Source organism: Bos taurus, chromosome 28, assembly GCF_002263795.3.
Source record: "Bos taurus isolate L1 Dominette 01449 registration number 42190680 breed Hereford chromosome 28, ARS-UCD2.0, whole genome shotgun sequence".
Taxonomy (NCBI): Eukaryota; Metazoa; Chordata; class Mammalia; order Artiodactyla; family Bovidae; genus Bos; species Bos taurus.
In genome coordinates, this window is record NC_037355.1 from 25111124 (window position 1) to 25134406 (window position 23283).

The window sequence follows — 23283 nt, forward strand, 5'->3', positions numbered from 1 at the left end:
TCCTGGGGATTTTTGTCTGAATCCCCATCCCAACCGAGGTCTGAATTTCACGGATTTCACTACAGCGCCTCGCCAGCCGATCGAGATGGAGCCTCCGGATCATTCTTTGTCCCTTAACACTTCAAGTGAATGTGATAACCCAGGAGCGGGACCAGACACTAGAACCTCAGAAAGTCACGAAAAAGGTTCTTAGAATTGAGTCCCAACTCCTTATTTTACTAGAGAGTAAACGGAGGTCACAGAGGGAAAGTAACTTACGCAAACTGATTAGAAGCAGACGGAGACCTAACTCCTGACCCAAGGGAGTCCATCCCTCGTGGCGTCTTCTTGGGGACGATCCCAAAGCCAGGGCCAAGGCGGCCGTCCTAGTCCTCCGGGCTCTGCGGAACACTGACCTGCCGTTCGCGCCGCAGTTGGAGGGGGCTTGACTCCGCGGGAGCTGTGGGCGCCCCCCGCCCACCGGTCGGGTAAAGCCCCAGTGACGGCCCATGGGGGAAGAGGAGCTCGGGTTGCCGGGAAGCAGGAAAGTGGGGAGTCCCCCGGAGTGGGAGTTGGGGGATTGGGTTGGGGTATGGAGAATGACCTGGGAATTCAGCACTTGGAAACTCCTACTGGCCGCCTCTCGGGTGAAAGCAGTGGCCGTCCCCAGGCCACTGGCACGTTCCGCCCCACCCCCTGCCCGGCGCTCAAGTCGACCCCGCCCCCTAGAGCCCCGTTCCCCCGGCAGCCGGCGCCGCACACAGTAAGCCGATCCCTCCCGCAGACCGCGGCCACCAGCACACCGAACCTGCGGAACCTGGCCGCCGAGGCAGCATGGCCCAGCCCGTGCAACTGGCGCCAGGTTCCTTGGCGCTGGTGCTGTGCAGGCTGCAGGCGCAGGAGGAGGTGGAGGGTGCGGAGGAGCCTGGGGGTCGCGCTGTGTTCCGCGCCTTCAGAAGAGCCAACGCGCGCTGCTTCTGGAACTCCCGGCTGGCGCGCGCCGCCTCGCGGCTGGCCTTCCAAGGATGGCTGCGGCGCGGGGTGCTGCTGGTGCACGCACCTCCCGCCAGCCTGCAGGTGCTGCGCGACGCCTGGTGTCGCCGGGCCCTGCGCCCGCCGCGGGGCTTTCGCATCCTGGCGGTGGGTGAGTGCGGCGCCCGGAAGGGAGAGCGTCAGGCGCGAGCTGCGGGACCGAGCCCTGGCCTTTGGGGCGGGAACTGGCGGTGGAGGGTGCGGGTTTGGGAGCGCAGACAGAGTGGCTGGAGAAGAACTGTCCTGAGACGTTCCTTCTTGCTGGGACACGAGAGCTTCCACTTTCAACGAGACATGACTGGACGTGCCCTGGGCCAACTTTAGGGTGTCTCCATTCCTCAACTGTTTGAGGCAGTGAAGTGCACAGGTTCCTGATCAAAGGAACTTTCAGTCTGGAAAAGTGATGTTTTAGGGAGAGAGGTTTAGGGCCCCGGGAGCCGGAGGTGTGCGGTCAGGAGACAGGGGCCTCAGCCCCGGCTTCATGGGTGGGGGTGCTTAGGAAATGTACACCAGGAGCTGGCCAGAATCTACCGATTGTGAACTGGCTGATGTTTTGTTTGTTTTGTTTCGAATTACACGCTTGGAGCGGACAACAGGCTGTGGTTTTCATGCCCTGCTGTACTGGGTGGTGTGGTGGTCTTGGAACAGAGCCTAGTGGAGGGTTTGGGGTCGTTAACTGCTAGGGAAAAAGAAATGACACATGGCGTTCTGGACACATCCCATCCCATTAGCTAAATAGGGAGAATTCCTCCTTTCCAGTCTTTTCAGAGTCCATTTGTTAGGAGACAGCAGCTTTTTGCTTGTGTGAAATAGTTTCTCATTAAGAACATAAGCCGCCACATCACTGAGTGGTCTCTGTTACCCACTAAACTCATGTGAGTGTCAGCTCCCTGTGAACAGCCTGGTTCTGTCTGCATTTATGTGGGGCTGTACCATTTGACGGTGTGCTATTCACAAGTCTCCAGTTGTTCCAGCGCTCAATTTTGACTCCTACGGAAGAACCCCTCTCTGTCTCAGCCCATAAATCATCCTGGGAGGAGGAGGAGGAGAACAAGGAGCAGCAATAAAACACATTTGTTTTAGTCCCCAGGTGTAAGGGAGCAGGATAGCATGAGGTGCTTGATGTTGTGTATCTGCTCAGAGGTGATGTCTCCACATCCTAGGCCAGTGAGGTCGAACCTTGTCTTCTCACCTCCATGCATCCAATTCTGTGTGGTACCTCTACCCACCCCCCACTTTTCTTCCCTAAAGAGCTCATTTGCAAAGCCACATACACACATTTCATCTCCTTTTACTTGCAGGAGTGAGTGAAGAAAATAGGTTTCTGGCTTTGATAGCGGTGAACCAAGTAGCCAAGCCAAAATTCTCAAAGGGGAAGGGGTCTTTCACACAGGCTGGATGAAAAGCTCTTTTCAGTCCTGTGTCCTCGGTTTTTCTGGTTTGAATTAGCGGCTGCATTCTCTGGTTCCCCCAACCCCCTTTCAAAGGGTGAGCACAGAGCATATTGCAGAGAAGGAGTGGATGGGGTTGGGGTCTGGACCTGAGGGTGAAATAGAGAGGGCTTGTGCTAAGCCAGAGGTAGCTGTGATGCTGCCACCTGGGGTGTAGCCAGCAGTGGTGAATGCTGGTTTGTGGATTGACCCTGTTTGCTGCCATCTGAAAGATGCATTGGACAAAGTGAACATATCACCAGGTACTTCTAATTCTCCACCCACTAGATAGTGCTGCCTCAGTGCGCAGTTCAGGATATGATGGACACTGTATTCTATGGCATGTGCAGCACAGTGCTCTTACTCTGGGTCATCTCCCCTGATGAGGGGCTCTTGGAGGGAATAGTTTTGAGGTTATTTAACAGAATATTGATAAGAATTTGAACATAATTCATACAAAACCACCTACTGGGATATTTTGAGGAACAAAACAGGGGAGATCTTATTTGATGCTGGTCAGTGGATACACATGAGGAGAGAGGTTTGTTTTAAATGTATTCGCTAATTACTAGTCTAATTTGGGGGTCCTTGGGTCAGATTGCAGGAGAGGAGGCATCAAGGCAGCTCTTGGGCCACCTCAAGAGTCCCAGAAGGTGGTGAGAGGAGGAGGAGTGGATTTCTCTCAAAGATACTGGAAATTTCAGTCCACTTGCTTTCACAAATCTGGCAGGTGGCTTCCAGAAGCTAAAATGAGCTTCCAGGAAGGCAAGGAAGAACAGCTGAGAACTAATGCAGGTTTTCACTCCACTCTCAGTACCTTGTGGGAAAGAGCAAAATGTTAGAAAAAGACACAAAGAATCAATTTGGTCAGATGAGTTTGGTCTCTTTGGCATAGATTTTTCATTGTTGTTTTGTTTTTTGAGGCTCATGTACTCCTATGTAAGGGGTTCCCTAGTGGCTTAGCGGTAAAGAATCTGCCTGCCAATGCAGGCGACGTGGGTTTAATCCCTGGGTCCATGGGAGAAGGAGTCCCATGGACACAGGAGCCTGGCGGGCTATAGTCCACGAGGTCACAAAGAGTTGGACATGAGTTAACAACAACTCCTATATAAGAGCATTTGGGCTTAGGAAGTGTTGCTGACCAGCTCAGACAAAATGCAGGGAGGCAAGGAGGAATGGCCCTCAGTTTTATAAGCCCACTGTGCTCCGTGGGGCCTTCTCCTAGGCTTCCAAACTGGGGCTCATGGTGGCCTTGTAAGATTTAAGGAGGGATTGCTGTAGCCAAGCAGACAGGGGTCACCTGAACCCCGGGGACAGATCTGAATTTAAGGGGACAGATCTGAATTTAAGGGGACAGATCTGATTTTAAGGCTACAGCAGTTTGTTTCTCCCATGTTTTGTGCATCTTCTTTCCCTATTCACTCTCTCTACCCCACTTACTCACTCACTCTGGTGAGAAGAATAGTTTCCAGGCTGACAGTATTTCCCTAAGGGGCCGAAGGGTCTTTAGCAGGATAACCAGGCGCTAACTCTTCTTTTGTGCTCTAGTCCTCAAGTGTTTTCTGTTTCTGTTCTTTTTTAAAAAAAATTAGCAAATGACCTTAACAACTGATGGGTTGAGCTCTGGAAGCTTCCCAAAACTGCAGGTGGTGCAGATGGGGGACACCTGTGTGTGTTTGGATGAATCAGTCCTTACTGGAGGACCACGCCCACTGGGGAGATGAAAGGTTAATGATGGCCTCCTGGGGTAAGGGAGGGGGGAGGCCACTTGGCCAAACCAGTTTGTTTTCCGAAATTGATAGTTGAGGTATCCCAACTCTTTCACAGCCAGTGTGGCCTTTCATCTTTTTCATCGAATGAGAATGAAAATAAGAATGCCTGTGTGAGTTCCTTGGTGATCCACAGTGGTTAGGATTCTGGGCTTTCACTGCTGTGGCCAGGGTTCAATCCCAGAAACCAAGATCCTTCAGGCTGTGCAGCACTGCCATAAAAAAAACAAATAAATGCCTGTGGCTTTTTCAAAACACTTGTTTCATTAATGTATTCATATGCTAGATACTGTTCGAGTTTTTTTTTTTCTGTTTTAGTGTACTTTTCACTCAGAGTTGAGTGTGTTCAAGGAGAGAATGGAGTCAGCCTGTGTACTTCATATTTAGTTCAAGAGGGGAGAGCTGAGTGGGAGCCTGTGTTCTGGAAGCTGGCTGGTTCACACGCAGTCTTCTGCATCCTGCAGTGACAGATGTGAGCACTGCAAGACCTGATTCTTGCAAGTCTCTGATTCAGCTGGACAAGAGTACCCTGGTGTGTGCTTTGAAGGGTACTAAAGATCAGGCTGTCGGGTTGGTGAAGGGGAGGTGATGGGAGGATTTTCCCACCTTTCCTCATGTCTCTCTTACCTGCTCCTTGAAACATCTCTGAGCGCAGAGGAATCAAGGTAAAATGACAGGGGCTCCTTCTGAGTCGAGTCCAGCCAGTAATTTATGCTAGGTGTAAATTTCAAACTCTGTTCTGAGATCTTATTTGGGGGAATAGTTCAAGGATACGTAGGCCCTGATGGTGCAAGAGTTGGGCAAACATCAGAAATGTTCTGACTTACTTTATCTGATTTTGGGAATGGCCGGGGGGTAGGATATGGAGAGATGGTGAGGAGAAGGAATGGGCCAACTCCTATTCTTCTTTGTTTCTGGAGTTGTGTTGTGAATTCGCATCTTGTTGGGTTCAGTAGCTAATGAAATTTTTAGATGAAATTAACAGTGAAATTCCCAAATTATAAATGTAGCATTTCATGCATTTTTCATATAATATACATGAGTGTAACCCAAATTTCCAATACAGTTTGAAAAATTACCATGACCCTAGAAAGTTCCCTCTGCCCCTTCCCAGTCAGCTCTGCCCCCACCCTCAGAAGTAACCACTTTTTTGTGTAAACCATAAATTAAGTTTGCTTGTTCAAGCGCTTCACATAAGTGAAATCATAGACTATATACTGTTTTGTGTGAGGATTCTTCATTCAGCCCAGTGTTTCTGAGATTTATCTCTGTTGCATTATTAATTTGTTCCTTTTTATTGCTCAGTAGAAATCCATTTTACTAATGTCAATATATCATGGTTTATTCATTTATCCTTAGATGGACATCTGGGATGTTTCCAGTTTATGGCTAATACGAAAAACTTTTATGAATATTCCTGTACACTTTCTTTGTGCTTTTATTTCTTCTGGGTCCTTACTTAGGAGAGGAATTGCTGACTCCTTAGTAGGTTATGTTTAGTTTTATGGCACCTTTTCCCAAAGTGTTTGTACGATTTTACACTCATTTTATATTCCCCAAAGGTTTTCTCCAGTGTTTTCTACTAGAAGTTTTATAGTTTTATGGTTTTACATTCAGGTCTATGAGCCATTTTATTTATGTGAGTTCCCTAGTGGCTCAGTCGGTAAAGAATCCGCCTGCAATGCAGGAGACATGGGTTTGATCCCTGGGTTGGGAAGATCCCTTGGAGGAGGCCATGGCAACCCCTTCCAGTAGCCTTGCCTGGAAAATCCCCATGGACAGAGGAACCTAGAGGGCTGCAGTCGATGGGGTCACAAAGAGTCAGACACGACTGAGCGACTAAGCACAGCACACAGCACCTGAATGGTATGAGGTGTAGTTTGAAGGTTTTTCTTTTCTTTTTGCATATGGGTGTCCAGTTGTTCATGACAATTTGTTGAAAAGACTAACCTTTCTCATTGAGTTCCATTTGCAACTTTGTGGAAAATCAGTTGAGTATATATGTAAGGGGCTATTTCCATTCATCCTGAGTCTGTCCTTTCACCAATACTGTACTTACTGTACTTTATAGTAAGGCTTGAAATCAGATGTTGTGAGTCCTCCAACTTTGTTCTTCCACATAAATTTTAGAATCAGCTTGTCAACGTCTTTAAAAAAAAAAAAATACTCCTGGAATTTTAATTGGGATTGTATTGAAACAATAGATTAATTTGAAGTTAGATGCGAAATTAATCCTGGTTTTCCTCAAACTGCTCTGGTTTTGGAAATGATAGTCTTGCATCTTGGGAACCCCCTCTATCCCAGGCAGACTGGGATGCTTGGTCCCCCTTATTTAGGGAGAATTGACATCTTAACAATTTATGTCTTCATTTGTCTTGGCAGTGATTTGCACTTCTAAGTATTTAAGTCCTAAATATCTTTTGTTAATTTATGTCCCTGAAAACAATTTTGGATTCTATTGTAAATAGAATTACTTTAAAATAAACTTTTTGTTTTGGAAAAATTTTAGATTTACAGAAAAGTTGCAGAGTTTCATATTCATTACCCAGTTTCACATAATGTTTTACCTTACTTTAAAAGAAGTTGAGCTATAATTCCCATAACATAAAATTAACCATTTTAAGGTCTACAATTCAGTGGGTTTTAGTGTATTTACAGTTGTATGATCATTCCCATTATCTAATTCTAGAACATTTTCATCACCTCCAAAGAAACTCTGTATCCACTAGCAATATCTCCCCATTCTCCCCTTGCCCAAGCCTCTGCCAACCAGTCATCTACCTTCTACCTTTATGAATTTGCCTATGCTGAACATTTCGTGTAAATGGAACCCACACAATATGTGGTCTTTTGTGTCTGGTACATTTTACTTAGCATAATGTTTTCAAAGTTCCTTCATGTTATATCTTATGTACTTAAGTTTTATGGCTGAATAATATTCCACTATATGGACGTACCACATTTTGCTTATCTACTCGTCAGTGGATGGTTGTTTGCGTTGGTTCCACTTTTTGGCCGCTGTGAAGAATGCTATGAACATTTCTATGCAAGTTTGTGTGTAGACATATGTTTTTATTTTGGGGTAGATCCCATTTGGTTATTTTTTAAAAATAACGGATGGGAAATTGTTTTATTATTTATTTTTTGGTTGCGTTGTGAAACTTGTGGATCTCATATCCCCAGACCAGGGAGTGAACATCCGTCCTTGGCAGTGAGAGAGCCAGGTCTCTAACCACTGAACCACCAGGGAATTCCCCATTTGATTTTTTTTTTTTAATGATTTGTTTCTCTAATGAGATTTCTAACCTGTTCATTGTAAGTATGTTTTCTTTTTTAAAAAAATCTTTCACAATAGCTATACTAGCTTCTTTATTCCTTGTATCCCTATATGGGCCACACACACACACACACAAAATTCCTTATAATTCTACCATCTCAGTCATCTTAGGATCCATCTCATTGGTTGCCTTTTCTTTGGAATGGCTCACTTTGTTTGTATTGTCTAGACATAGATTGTATCTCTGACATTATGGATTGTATCTCTGACATGAGTCATATGTTGTGGACACTCTGGATTATTATTTTCCTCAGTAGAGTTTTTTTGTTTGCTTATCAAGCAACTAATTCGGCTGTGCTCCTATCTCTGAACTCTGTCTCCCCTGCAGTAAATGACAGGTTGAAATCTCTTAAGGTAGGCTGCTTGTGCCCTCTGCATGCATAGTTCACAGTTCAGTCAGTTTATATTTAGAATTTGGGGTTCCACCTCCATGGCTCACTCGTTTTCAGCATCACTTTCTTGCTGATGTAGCTGCTCCAAAGTGGCCTTAGATTCTTCAATCCAGTAAGATCGGCTTTTGGGTTTCTGCCATAGTTTCAGTCTCCTGGCCTGGCTCCTAATGTAGCTTGCCTTTAGGTGAAGGGCCATAAAAAATGAGAAACTTATGTATTGCCATTTCCTTCTGAGAAGACTGCCCTTCCAGTTTCTACTGATTTTGGTTGCATTTCAGTACTTTCAAGTTAAAGTTTTTATATTTTGTCCAAAGTTTATGGTGGTTTTTTGCAAGAGGATTGGTCTAATAATATCTTGTCCACTATTATTAGAAATGAAACCTCATTAATGGGTGTTTTTAAGTCCTGCCTTTTTTTCTTTTAAAACATCATGACCACAGAGAAATTAATGGTTATGTCAAGATCATTTAGTGTTCGTCATTCAGTTGTGTCCAGCTTTTTGTGACCCGTGGACTGTAGCCTGCCAAGCTCTATCCATGGAATTCACCGGATCAGAATACTGGAGTATTCCCTTCTTCAGGGGATCTTTCCTACCCAGGGATTGAAACAGGGTCTCCTGTGTTGCAGACAGATTATTTAGCCAGTCATCAAAACAAATGCTTCTGTTCCATCTCTTTTCTCTCCCAAACAGACCTTGGTATCCAGTCTTTTATGGCTTATTCTTTTTCTTCTGTTTAGTAGTAACCTGAAATATCTCTGCCCATTTTGCAGATAGGAAATGGAATGAATCAAGCCTGTGATGTGGCTGGTACTGTTTGGGTTTCTTAACTTGAGTTTCTTACCTTCCTCTCTATTCACCACCAGTTCTTCCAGGGTTCCTGTAGAGACTCTGGTAATTTTCACCAGCCAGTGCCCTCGCACTCACTCTCCCATGAGCCTGTCAGATTCCTACCAGGCCTTTGGTTCACTCCAAGGTTTGGGAAATGGCAGAAACAGCTGCTCTGACCCTGCTTTTGCTCTCACCTCCCTTTCTACCCGGGATCTCTCCAGCCATGTTTTTCTGGCTTTGTTCTGCCAGATGTTGCCTTTTCCCTTATTCTGGGCAGGGGCAGCTGAAGGGTTTAGTCTGAAAGAGCCAAAGGGCTCACAACAGGGTGTCTTGTAGATATATTTCTGTTATCAAGCTGGATGATCTGAATGTTGCATCTGGGTAGTTAATGAGTGTCCTTGGCTTCATGTTTTGATTTGGCAACTGGTGGATGAGAGGTGGCACCTCTAGTGGCCACCGTGTATGTTGAGGTCCAGTGGGATGAAAAGCGCTGTCAACTTAAAAATCATCTTGGATTCCTCTTCCTTCTGCCTCATCCCCAGCCAGTATGTCACCAAGTTCCATGAGGCTTACTCCTTGGTGTCTCTCAAACCCACCCCTTTCTCACCATTTCCACTGCTACGGCTTTATCCAACCAAGATCCACCATGTCCTACCTGAATTATGGCTCTGGCTTCCTCCCTTTTTATGGTGCTGTCTCCTGGCTGGCCCTGGACACTCCAGTTCATTCCCCATCCTCCAGGTGGACAGACTATCAGCATCTAAACTGCAGATATGATTCTGCTCTTTATCTGCTAGAGTCCCTTCTACTTTTCTTCTTATCTTTTCAGGAAAAGTCCAGAGCCTTTAACATGTGCTGGAAGGCTCTCTAATCCAAGTCTAGCCTGAACTCCCCCTCCACCCCATCTCCTCCATCTTCTGAGGTGCCTGCCTTTCTTTATCAGTCAGGGATCACTCAGAGAAACAGAACCACTGTGAAATATATATTAAGAGATTTATTACAAGGAATTGGCTTTGCATGATTGTGAGGGCTGGCAAGGCAAGTCTAAAATCCATTGGTCTGGCCATCATGAAAGGCAGGCTGGAACTCTCAGGCACACGCCCAGGCTGCTCTGCATAAGTGGAGTTTCTTCTTTTGAGGAGCCTCAGTTCTGCACGTAAGCCTTTTCAACTGATAGAAGCCTAAATTGTCAAGGATCATCTCTCTTAAGTTTTATTGACTTTAATCACATCTATAGGTCCAAAGTGAAGCTTAGATTAGCATTTGATTGAACAACAGTATCTATAGCCAGCTGACATATAAGACTAACCATTATTTCCCTTCAGCCAGACCTGAGTACTGTGTTCTGAACACACTGGGCTCTCACGTAGGCTACCTTTGCATGCTGTTCCCCCTGGGGTGCCCGAGATGGGTGCTCTTTGTTGTTGTTCAGTCGCTAAGTTGTGTCCGACTCTTTGCAACCCCATGGACAGCAACATGCCAGGCTTCTCTGTCCTTCATTATCTCCCAGAGTTTGCTCAAACTCATGTCCATTGAGTCAGTGATGCCATCCAACCATTTCATCCTCTGTTGTCCCCTTCTCCTCTTGCCCTTAATCTTTCCCAGAATCAGGGATTTTTCCAATGAGTCGGCTCTTTGCATCAGGTGGCCAAAGTATTGGAGCTTCAGCTCCAGAATCAGTCCTTCCAATGGGGACTCAGGGTTGATTTCCTTTAGAATTGACTGGTTTGATATCCTAGCTGTTCAAGGGACTCACAAGAGTCTTCTGTGGCACCACAATTCGAAAGCATCAGTTCTTTGGTGCTTACCCTTCTTTATGGTTCAACTCTCACATCCATACATGGCTACTAGAAAAATCATAGCTTTGACTATATGGACCTGTTGACAAAGTGATGTCTCTGCTCTTTTAATATGCTGTCAAAGTTTGTCATAGCTTTTCTTCCAAGGAGCAGACGTCTTAATTTCATGGCTGCAGTCACTGTCTACAGTGATTTTGGAGCCCAAGAAAATAAAGTCTCTCACTGTTTCCATTGTTTCCCCATCTATTTGACATGAGGTGATGAGAATGGATGCCATGATCTTAGTTTTTTGAATGTTAGGTTTAAGCTGGCTTTTTCCCTCTCTTTTACTCTCATCAAGAGACTCTTTAGTTCCTCTTCCCTTTGTGCCATTAGAGTGGTATAATATGCATATATGAGATTGTTGGTATTTCTCCTGGCAGTCTTGATTCCAGTTTGTGCTTCATCCAGCCCAGCATTTCTCTTGATGTACTCTACAAAGAAGTTAAATAAGCAGGCTGACAATGTACAGCCTTGTCGTACTCCTTTCCCAATTTTGAACTGGTCCATTGTTCCTTGTCTGGTTCTGTTTCTTCCTGACCCACATACAAGTTTCCAAGGAGGCAGGTAAGATGGTCTGGTATTCCTATCACTTTAAGAATTTTCCATAGTTTGTTGTGATCCACACAGTCAAAGGCTTTAGCGTAGTCAATGAAACAGAAGTAATGTTTTTCTGAAAATCCCTTGCTTTCTGTATGATCCAATGAATGTTGGCAATTTGATCTCTGGTTCTTCTGCCTTTTCTAAGCCAACGTGTACATGTGGAAGTTCACAGTTCATGTACTGAAGCCTAGCTTATTTTGAACATTACCTTGCTAGCATGTGAAATGAGCTCAATTGTACGATAGTTTGAACATTCTTTGGCATTGCTCTTCTTTGGGATTAGAGTGAAAACTGACCTTTTCCAGTCCTGTGGCCACTGCTATTTTCCAAATTTACTGGCATATTAAGTACAGCACTTTCACAGTATCATCTTCTAGGATTTTAAATAGCTCAGCTGGAATGCCATCGCCTTCACTAGTTTTGTTCATAGTAATGCTTCCTAAGGCTCACTTGACTTCAGACACCAGGATATCTAGCTCTAGGTGAGTAACCATACCGTTGTGGTTATCCAGGTCATCAAGACGTGTTTTCTATAGCTCTTCTGTGTATTCTTGCCACCTCTTCTTAATGTCTTCTGGTTCTATTAGGTCCTTGCCATTTCTCTCTTTTATTGTGCCCATCCTTGAATGAAATATTGCCTTGGTATCTCCAGTTTTCTTGAAGAGCTGTCTAGTCTTTCCCATTTTATTGTTTTCTTCTATTTCTTTGCATTATTCACATAAGAAGGCTTTATCATCACTCCTTGCTATTCAAACTCTGTATTCAGTTGGGTATTTCTTTTCCTTTATTTGGCTTTTGCTTCTCTTCTCAGTTGTTTGTAAATTCTCCTCAGACAACCACTTTGCCTTCTTGCATTTCTTTTTCTTCGGGATGATTTTGGTCACCACTTCCAATACAATGTTACAAACCTCCTTCCATAGTTCTTCAGGCACTCTACCAGATCTAGTCTCCCTTGCATCTATTTGCCACCTCCACCGTATAATCCTAAGGGATTAGATTTAGGTCATACGTACATGGTCTAGTGGTTTTCCCTACTTTCTTCAATTTAAGCCTGAATTTTGCAGTAAGGAACTAATGATCTGAGCCACAGTTGGCTCCAATTCTTGTTTTTGTTGACTGTATATAGCATCACCATCTTTGGCTGCAAAGAATATAATCAATCTGGTTTCAGTTTTGACCATCTGGTGACGTTCATGTGTAGAGTTGTTCCCTGTGTTGTTGGAAGAGGGTGTTTGCTATGACCAGTGTGTTCTCTTTGCAAAACTCTGTTAACCTTTTCCCTGCTTCATTTTGTACTCAAAGGCCAAACTTACCTGTTAATCAAGGTATCTCTTGACTTCCTACTTTTACATTCCAATCCCCTGTGATGAACATCTTTTGTGTGCGTTAGTTCTAGAAGATCTTATAGGCCTTCATAGAACCGTTAAACTTCAGCTTCTTCAGTATTAGTGGTTTGTCATAGACTTGGATTACTGTGATATTGAATGGTTTGCCTTGGAAATGAACTGAGATCATTTTGTTGTTTTGGGATTGTATACAAATACTGCATTTCAGACTCTTTTGTTGGCTATGAGGGCTACTCCATTTCTTCTAAGCGATTCTTGCCTACAGAATTAGACATAATGGTCATCTGAATTAAATTTGCCCATTCCCGTCCATTTTAGCTCACTGATTCCTAAAATGTCGATGTTCCTTCTTGCCATCTCCTGTTTGACCACTTCCAATTCACTTTGATTCATCGACCTAACTTTCCAGGTTCTTATGTAGTATTGTTCTTTATAGCATTGGACTTTACTTTCACCACCAGACACATCCACAACTGGGCGTCGTTTCCACTTTGGCCCAGCTCTATTTCTGGAGCTATTTCTCCACGCTTCCCCAGTAAGCATACTGGATGCCCACTGATCTGGGGGGCTCATCTTCCAGCGTCATATCTTTTTGCCTTTTCACACTGCTCATGGGCTTCTTGAGGCAAGAATACTAGAGTGGTTTGCCATTCCCCTCTCTAGTGGACCACATTTTGTCATCGCTTCACTGAGTCATGCAAGCCCCATCACTGTGACAAAGCTGTGATCCATGTGATCATTTTGGTTAGCTTTCTGTGATTGTGGTTTTCATTCTGGAGTGTGTGGGATTGTAGTTCTTGCTTCTGTCTGCCCTATGATGGATGAGGATAAGAGGCTTATGCAAGCTTCCTGATGGGAGGGACTGGCTGTGGGAAAAATTAGGTCTTGTTCTGGTAGGCAGAACCATGCTCACTTCAGTTGCTCAGTCGTGTCTGACTCTGTACAACCCCATGGACTGCAGCATGCCACACTTCCCTGTCCATCACCAACTCCCAGACCCTGCTCAAATTCATGTCGATCGATTTGGTGATGCCATCTAACCATCTCATCCTTTGTGGTCCCCTTCTCTTCCTGCCTTCAATCTTTCCCAGCATCAGGGTCTTTTCCAATGACTCAACTCTTCGCATGAGGTGGCCAAAGTACTGGAGTTTCAGCTTTAGCATCATTCCTTCCAAAGAAATCCCAGGGCTGATCTCCTTCAGAATGGACTGATTGGATCTCCTTGCAGTCCAAGGGACTCTCAAGAGTCTTCTCCAACACCACAGTTCAAAAGCATCAATTCTTCGGTGCTCAGCTTTCTTTATGGTCCAACTCTCATATCCATACATGACTACTGGAAAAACCATAGCTTTGACTAGATAGATCTTTTTCTGCAAAGTAATGTCTTTGCTTTTTAATCTGCTAAGTTGGTCACAGCTTTTCTTCCAAGAAGCAAGCATCTTTTAATTTCATGGCTGCAGGCACCATCTGCAGTGATTTTGGAGCCCAAGAAAATACAGTCTGTCACTCTTTCCATTGTTTCCCCATTTATTTGCCATGAAGTGATGGAATCTGATGCCCTGATGTTTGGTTTTTGAATGTTGAGTTTTAAGCCAGCTTTTTCACTCTCCTCTTTCATGCTCAAAAGGCTCTTTAGTTTCTCTTTGGTTCCTGCCATATGGGTGGTATCATCTGCATATCTGAGATTATTGATATTTCTCCCAGCAGTCTTGATTCTAGCTTGTGATTCATCCAGCCCAGCGTTTCTCATGATGTATTCTGCACAGAAGTTAAAAAAAGCAGGGTGAAAGCATACAGCCTTGTCATACTCCTTTCCTGATTTGGAACCAGTCTGTTGTTTCATGTCCAGTTCTAACTGTTGCTTCTTGACCTGCATACAGATTTCTCAGGAGTCAGGTTAGGTGATCTGGTATTCGCATCTCTTTAAGAATTTTCCACAGTTTATTGTGATCCACACAGTCAAAGGCTTTGGCATAGTCAATAAAGCAGAAATAGATGTTTTTCTGGAACTCTCTTGCTTTTTCGATGATCCAATGGATGTTGGCAATTTGATCTCTGGTTCCTCTGCCTTTTTTAAATCCAGATTGAACTTCTGGAAGTTCTTGGTTTGTGTACTGTTGAAGCCGGGGTGGGAGAATTTTGAGCGTTACTTTGCTAGCGTGTGAGATGAGTGCAGTTGTGCAGTAGTTTGAGCATTCTTTGGCATTGGCTTTCTTAGGGATTGGAATGAAAACTGACCTTTTCCAGTGCTGTGGCCACTGCTGAGTTTTCCAAATTTGCTGGCATATTGAGTACAGCACTTTCACAGCATCATCTTTTAGGATTTGAAATAGCTCAACTGGAATTCCATCACCTCTACTAGCTTTGTTCATAGTGATGCTTCCTAAGGCCCACTTGACTTCGCATTCCAGGATGTCTGGTTCTAGGTAAGTGATCACACCATTATGGTTCTCTGAGAGGTCATTAAGATCTTTTTTGTATAGTTCTTCTGTGTATTCTTAAATCTATTTCTCACTTCCACTGTATAATCATTAGGGATTTGATTTAGGTCATACCTGACTGGTCTAGTGGTTTTCCCTACTTTTAAGTCTGAATTTGGCAATAAAGAGTTCATGATTTGGGCCACAGTCAACTCCCTGGTCTTGTTTTTGCTGACTGTATAGAGCTTCTCCAGCTTGGGCTGCAAAGAATCTAATCAATCTGATTTTGGTGTTGACCATCTGGTGATGTCCATATAGTCTTCTCTGGTGTTGTTGGAAAAGGGTGTTTGCTATGATCAGTGCATTCTCTTGGCAGAACTCTGTTAGCGTTAGCCCTGCTTCATTCTGTACTCTAAGGCCAAATTTGCCTGTTACTCTAGATGTTTCTTGACTTCCTACTTTTGCATTCCAGTCCCCTATAATGAAAAGGACATCTTTTTTGGATGTTAATTCTAGAAGGTCTTGTAGGTCTTCATAGAACCGTTCAGCTTCTTCAGAGTTACTGGTTGGGCATAGACTTGAATTACCATGATATTGAATGGTTTGCCTTGAAAACGAACAGAGATCATTCTGTCATTTTTGAGACTGCATCCAACTACTGAATTTCAGACTCTTTTGTTAACTATAATGGCTACTCCATTTCTTCTAAGGGATTCTTGGCCACAGTAGTAGATATAATGGTCATCTGAATTAAATTCACCCATTCCAGTTCATTTTAGTTCACTGATTCCTAGATCTGATAGACAGAGTGCCTGATGAACTATGGATGGAGGTTTGGACATTGTACAGGAGACAGGGAGCAAGATCATCCCCAAGAAAAAGAAATGGAAAAAACCAAAATGGCTGTCTGAGGAGGCCTTACAAATAGCTGTGAAAAGAAGAGAAGCAAAAAACAAAGGAGAAAAGGAAAGATATAAGCATCTGAATGCAGAGCTCCAAAGAATAGCAAGGAGAGATAAGAAAGCCTTCCTCAGTGATCAATGCAAAGAAATAGAGGAAAACAATAGTACGGGAAAGGCTAGAGATCTCTTCAAGAAAATTAGAGATCCCAAGGGAACATTTCATGCAAAGATGGGCTTAATAAAGGACAGAAATTGTATGGACCTAACAGAAGCGGAAGATATTAAGAAGAGGTGGTAAGAATACACAGAAGATCTGTACAAAAAAGATATTTACGACCCAGATAAACAGGATGGTGTGACCACTCACCTAGAGCCAGACATCCTGGAATGTGAAGTCAAGTGGGCCTTAGGAAATATCACTACGAACAAAGCTAGTGGAGGTGATGGAATTCCAGTGGAGCCATTTCAAATCCTGAAAGATGATGCTGTGAAAGTGCTGCACTCAATATGCCAGCAAATTTGGAAAACTCAGCAGTGGCCACAGCACTGGAAAAGGTGTTTTCATTCCAATCCCAAAGAAAGGCAATGCCAAAGAATGCTCAAACTACTGCACAATTGCACTCATCTCACATGCTAGCAAAGTAATGCTCAAAATTCTCCAAGCCAGGCTTCTGCAATATGTGAACTGTGAACTTCCAGATGTTCAAGTTGGATTTAGAAAAGGCAGAGGCACCAGAGATCAAATGCCAACATCCATTGGATCATTGAAAAAACAAGAAAGTTCCAGAAAAACATCTGTTTCTGCTTTATTGACTATGCCAAAGGCTTTGACTGTGTGGATCACAATAAACTGTGGAAAATTCTTAAAGAGATGTGAATACCAGACCACCTGATTTGCCTCTTGAGAAATTTATATGCAGGTCAGGAAGTAACAGTTAGAACTGGACATGGAACAACAGACTGGTTCCAAATAGGAAAAGGAGTACGTCAAGGCTGTATATTGTAACCCTGCTTATTTAACTTTTACATCATGAGAACATCATGAGTACATCATGAGAAATGCTGGGCTGGATGAATCACAAGCTGGAATCAAGACTGCTGGTAGAAATATCAATAACCTCATATATGCAGATGACACCACCCTTATGGCAGAAAGTGAAGAAGAACTAAAGAGCCTCTAGATGAAAGTGAAAGAGGAGTGTGAAAAAGTTGGCTTAAAGCTCAACACTCATAAAACAAAGATCACGGCATCTGGTCCCATCACTTCTTGGCAAATAAATGTAGAAACAATAGAAACAGTGTCAGACTTTATTTTTCTGGGCTCCAAAATCACTGCAGATGGTGACTGCAGCCATGAAATAAAAAGACGCTTACTCCTTGGAAGAAAAGTTATGACCAACCTAGACAGCATGTTGAAAATCAGACATTAGTTTGCAACAGAGGTCCGTCTAGTCAAGGGTATGTTTTTTCCAATAGTCATGTATGGATGTGAGAGTTGGTCTTAAAGAAAGCTGAGCACTGAAGAATTGATGCTTCTGCAATATGGTGTTGGAGAAGACTCTTGAGAGTCCCTTGGACTGCAAGGAGATCCAACTAGTCTCTCCTAAAGGAAATCAGTCTTGAATGTTCATTGGAAGGACTGATGCTGAAGCTGAAACTCCAGTAATTTGGCCACCTGATGTGAAGAGCTGACTCATTTGAAAAGACCCTGATGCTGGGAAAGATTGAGGGCAGGAGGAGAAGGGGACGACAGAGGATGGGACGGTTGGATGGCGTCACCGAGTCAATGGATATGAGTTTGAGTAAATTCTGGGAGTTGGTGGTGGACAGGGAGGCCTCGCATGCTGCAGTCTATGGGGTCGCAAAGAGTCGAACATGACTGAGCTACTGAACTGAACTGAACTCTGTGTATTCTTGCTACCTTTTCTTAATATCTTCTGCCTCTTTTGGATCCATACTGTTTCTTTCCTTTATTGTTCCCATCTTTGCATGAAATATTCTCTTGGTATCTCTGATTTTCCAAAAGAGATCTCTAGTGTTTCCCATTCTATTGTTTTCCTCTATTTCTTTGCACCGATCAGTTGAGCCATGCCATATAGGGCCACCCAGGATGAACAGGTCATGGTGGAGAATTCTGACAATACATGGTCCACTGGAGAAGCGAATGGCAAACCACTTCAGTATTCTTGCTAATAGGTTTTGGTGAACAATGTTGGATTTGTGACCTCTGAAGAAGTTTAGCTTTGGGACCTGGGACCAGGCTTGATCAGTCAAGAGCTTTTGTGTAGCAGGGTTTTATTAAAGTGAAAATGGACAGAGAAAACTACTGACAGACATCAGAAGTGGGACAGACAGTGTTCCCCCTCGCTAGTCTTATCATGGCCTTATATACTTTTACCAGACTCCCACATATGGTTCTTGTTAAGAAGGAGAAACATGTCCTTGAGCAAGATACATTGTTGTTATATAATCATTAGTACAGAGCTTAACAGAATACATACCCTTGAGCAAGATGAGTTGTTTTGTTGTGTAATTGTTAGATCTGGACTTAAAGAAAATAACATCTTATGTGACTAAGACAAAACAATGTAGTAAAAAAAGTTTGTCCTTTTCTCCTCCTTGAAAGCCCCAGGCCCCTTTCTCCTCCTCAAGAGCCCTGGACCCCTTCCTCCTTGAGGGCCCCAGACTTGTTATCAACCTACCTAAGAGTTAGCTCTCTCATTGCCTTGAGAACCCCATGAACAGTATGAAAAGGCAAAAAGATGAACCCTGAAAGATGAACTCCCTAGGTTGGTAGATGGCCAATATGCTACCAGAGAAGAGTGGAGAAATTTCTCTAGAAAGAATGGATAGAGCCAAAGTGAAAACAATGCCCAGTTGTGAATGTGAGTGGTGATGAAAATAAAGTCCAATGCTGTAAAGAACAATATTGCACAGGAATCTGGAATGATAGGTCCATGAATCAAGGTAAATCGGAAGTAGTCAAACAGGAGATGGCAAGAGTGAACATTGACATTTTAGGAATCAGTGAAGTAAAATGGACAGGAATGGGCAAATTTAATTCAGATGACCATTATATCTACTACTGTGGGCAAGAATCCCTTAGAAGAAATGGAGTAGCCCTCATACTCAACAAAAGAACCATACTCAGTAAGTCTTTAATCTAATTGTCTGCTGGTGGGTGGGGCTCTGCTCCCTCCCAGTTAGTTGTTTGTCCTGGGTGAGCCTGAAATCTACAGGCTCTATGGTCTGGCTATTGGCGACACCCAAGAGGACTTAGGTCAACATGCACCTCCCAAAACTGTTGCTGCCAGTGCCCATGGGTGCTCTTTGGTTTCCCCCAGATCTGCCATGGCTAGAGCCACCATCCCTGTATGTACTTACATGTCTGTTGTTCTCCAAGGGAAAAACAAAGTCTTGAGTCATCCTTGAGGTTCAGATACTTCATTCTTACCTCTGGGGCTGGCTGAGGGATGAATGTCCCAGAAAATTTTGTGGTTATCTCCAGACTATTTGTTTTAAAACATGATCATTTTCCTTCTTTTATTGTACCATGTATTAAGCCTCTTAAGTAGCTCTGTGAATCTTGCACACGATACTACTAAAGAACACCAGCATAAAATTATCTTCAGTTGCTGAATTATCTTCAGTCTCAGCAAAACTGAGAAGAGTCACTGAAAGCTGAACGTTTCCTGACCACTTAGAACCACTTTGGTTAGTGGAGAAAAGTCAGGTTCAAATTCCTGCCCTGCCACTTACTAGCTCTGTGACCTGTAGCTAATCACTTAGCCCTCTCAGCTCTACTGTTTTCATAGGTACAAAGGAGGTTATAGTAACTTCTTTGCAGCTTGTTTTGAAGAGGTACCTGAGAGTACTCAGCCTATGGCTAGTCCAGAGTCAGAGTCAGGAAAACAACAAAGACATGGAATCTTTAGCATGGAGGGAGAAGAAAATGTGTCTCTAGCTTCTCATTCTCGCTAGCCTGTCTCCACTGGGGCCTGTGCTGAATATTGCTGGTCTGGCACATGACCATGTTCAAGATCTCTGTCCTTTTGTCCTTGCTTCCTATTTTACACCAGGCCCTTGGTGCCAGTCAGATCCACAACCCTTTGAACCTTATCTCAGATCCAAAGGGTGCCCGGTGCTATAGAAAGAACCCTGAACTGGGATTTCAATGCCTGACTTTGAAACTAACCCTGCTGCTAAGTTGCAGGGAATCTTTAGGTCACTTCTCTGGGCTTCTGGGTGTTCAGCTGTGAATAGCCCACTGCTCACTTTGGCTTTGTTGACTGGCTCAGGCTTCCCAGCTCCTGGCTTGGCACTAGCCTGTCTGAATCAGCCTGCCAGTCACCTATGTCAGGAGGTGCAGGGAAGAACAGATGAAAGCTCACATTAAAGTTGCTTAAGTTATTTTCCACAATCAGGGATTTTGAACCTTCCCCTTATTCCTTCCCACACATCTTGATTCTCTAATAGTATCCTTCTTCACCATGTGTCTGAAGTCTCGAGGCTGTTGGAGCACTCTGTGCTGGGCCTCCCTTGCTCATACAGTCATTTATTAGGTATGCACTGAGCCTTTATTATGTGGCTGGCCCTGTGCACACATGAGGGACAAAACGCTCATACCCTGACCTTAGGGAGCTTGTCGACTAGGGTCAGATGAACAAATAAGTGATACAGAATCATATGAAGCAAATTAAAAAAAAAAAAAGAATCATATTGAGCAATAGAAGGACAGATGACCAAGAGCCCCATAAGTATGTACACATGATTCCAGGAGAAAGTGATACCTGAACCAAGATAGGAAGAATAAGTAGATGTTAGCTTGATGAGAAGCACACTTTGAGCAGAGGTCAGGGGAGGGCATGTGTCCCTGGGCAAGGCCCACATGGGAGAACCACCAGCATCTGAGCACAGCCAGAGCATGGAGTAGGAGGTGGGCAGTGGCATGAAGGGCCTGGAGAGGGGCTGGCCTGTGACAGGCCTTGACTGCTATACTGGGGAATGTGGATTTGAGCCTGAGGCCACTGAAGAGTATCAAGGAGTCGAGTACATGTTCATGTGTGTGATTACTTTCATACTCTTATTCAACACAATACATCATAGATGTTTCCCAGCCTCATGTGTGTATTATCTTCATCGAGATTGTTGCCTGCACTCATGGTGCCTTTGACCTCTGTGGATCTACTGCAGTTTATGCCATTGATGCTCGTTAAGTGGTTACTCTGTCATCTGAGTAAGGTCATAAAAAGAGCCCAAAGGCCATGCAGGAGACCCAAGATCTAATTCTGTCACTAACCAGATGAGTGACCAGCTTTTCATCTGGTCCTTTTGGAGCCTTGGTTGCCTTGTCTGTTGGCAAGTCTTCTATCTGCCCTTTATACTTCACAGCATTGGCATCGGGCTCAAATGAGATACTGTGAAAACATTTTGTAAAATACAAAGCACAAGCACCAAGATATCTTTCCATTTACTATCTTTCATCAATGTTTTCAGGCTCTCACATCCTTAGTTAAATTTATTCCTAAGGATTTTATTCTTTTGATACTATTGCAAATGGAGTTATTGTCTTAGTTTCCTTCTTAAATAATTACTTGGTGGTAAATAAAAATGCAACTGATTTTTTAAAATTGATTTTTGTATGTCAATTTTTATATCCTGCAACTTTACTCAATTTGTTGATCCATTTTAACAGCTTTTATGGGGTCTTTAGGGTTTTCTGCATGTTTTATCATGTCATCTGTAAATATATAATTTTAGTTATTTCCAATTTGGATGACTTTTCTTTCTCTTGCTTAATTGCTCTGGCTGGGAGTTCCAGGACTATGTTGAATAGAAGTGGTGAGGGTGGGCATCCTTACCTTGTTTCCGATCTTATAGGAAAAGTTTTCAGTTTTTCCCCATTGATTATGATATGAGCTGTGGGCATTTCATGTATAGCCTTTTTTATGTTAATTTAATTAAGGTTAATTTGCAACCCACTCCAGTATTCTTACCTGGAGAATCCCATGGACAGAGGAGGCTGGTGGGCTACAGTCCATAGGGTTGCTAAGAGTCGGACACGACTGAAGTGATTTAGCAACAATGTTCATGGATTGGAGGGCTTAATATTTTGAGCTTTTTATTTTGTATTGGGATATAGCAAATTAACAATGTTATGATAGTTTTAGGTGAACAGCAGAGGGATTCAGCCATATATACACACCTGTATCTATCCTCTCCCAAACCCCCCTCCCATCCAGGCTGTCACATAACAGAGTTCCATGTCCTATATTGTAGGTCCTTGTTGGTTATCCATTTTAAATATAGCAGTGTGTACATGTCCATCTTGTCCATGCTACCTGAGGTGATCTATGGGTTCAGTGAATTCCCTATCAAGATCTCAGTGGCAACTCTGAATAGCCAAAATAGTCTTGAGAAAGAAGAACAAAGCTGAAGGTATCACACACTCCAATTTCAAACTATATTACAAAGCTATAATTCAAATGATAGTGGTGCAAAAACAACATAGATTAATGGAGCAGAATAGAAAGCCCAGAAATAAACCTATGCTTATATGGTCAATTATTCTATAGCAAAGGAGGCAAGAATATACAATGGGGAAAAGACAGTCTCTTCAGTAAATGATATTGAGAAAATTGGACAGCTATATGCACAAGAATCAAACTAGACTACTTTGTCATACTGTTTACAAAATAAACAAAAGGGACTTCCCTGGAGGTCCAGTGGTTAAGATTCCATGCTTCCACTGCAGACGGTATGGGTTCAATCCCCGGTTGAGGAACTTTGTGTATATGTATAGATATTTGTGTATATATGACAAAAAACAAACCTCAAATGGATTCAAGACATAAATGTAAGACCTGAAACCATAAAACTCCTAGAGGAAAACATAAGCAGTACACTCTGATATCAAAGAGCAATCTTTTTTTGGATATGTCTCTTCAGGCAAGGGAAACAAAAATCGAAAATAAACAAATGGGACTACGTCAAACTGCAGAGCTTTTGCACAATGAAGCAAATTATCAACAAAATGAAAAGCAATCTACTAAATGGGATATTTGCCAATGATATATCTGATGTGAGCTAATATCCAAAATATACAAAGAACTCATCCAACTTGATTAAAAAGTGGACAGAAGACCTGAATAGACATTTCTCCAAAGAAGATATAAAGATTCCGAATAGACTTGTGAAAAGATGCTCAATATTCCTAGTCATCAGGGAAATACAAACCAAAGCCATAGTGAGACATGACTTACCGCTGTCAGAATGGCTATTATCCAAGTCAACAATGGGAATTCCTTGGCAGTCCCCTGGTTAGGACTTAGCACTTTTACTGCTCAGGCCTGGGTTCAATCTGTGGTTGGAGAACTCAGATCCCGAATGCCACGTGATATGGACAA

The 23283-nt window shown here is 43.3% G+C and overlaps 1 protein-coding gene across 1 annotated transcript in view; it reads left to right on the forward strand.

Annotated features, from left to right (window-relative positions):
• Positions 1-760: 760 nt before the first annotated feature.
• The window catches only part of STOX1 (storkhead box 1), a 59736-nt gene continuing 37213 nt past the window's right edge, over positions 761-23283 (forward strand). Inside the window, exon 1 of the mRNA NM_001192127.1 lies at positions 761-1123. Coding sequence (NP_001179056.1) covers positions 814-1123 — 310 coding nt within the window. The 5' untranslated portion in view covers positions 761-813. The remainder of the gene's footprint in view (positions 1124-23283) is intronic.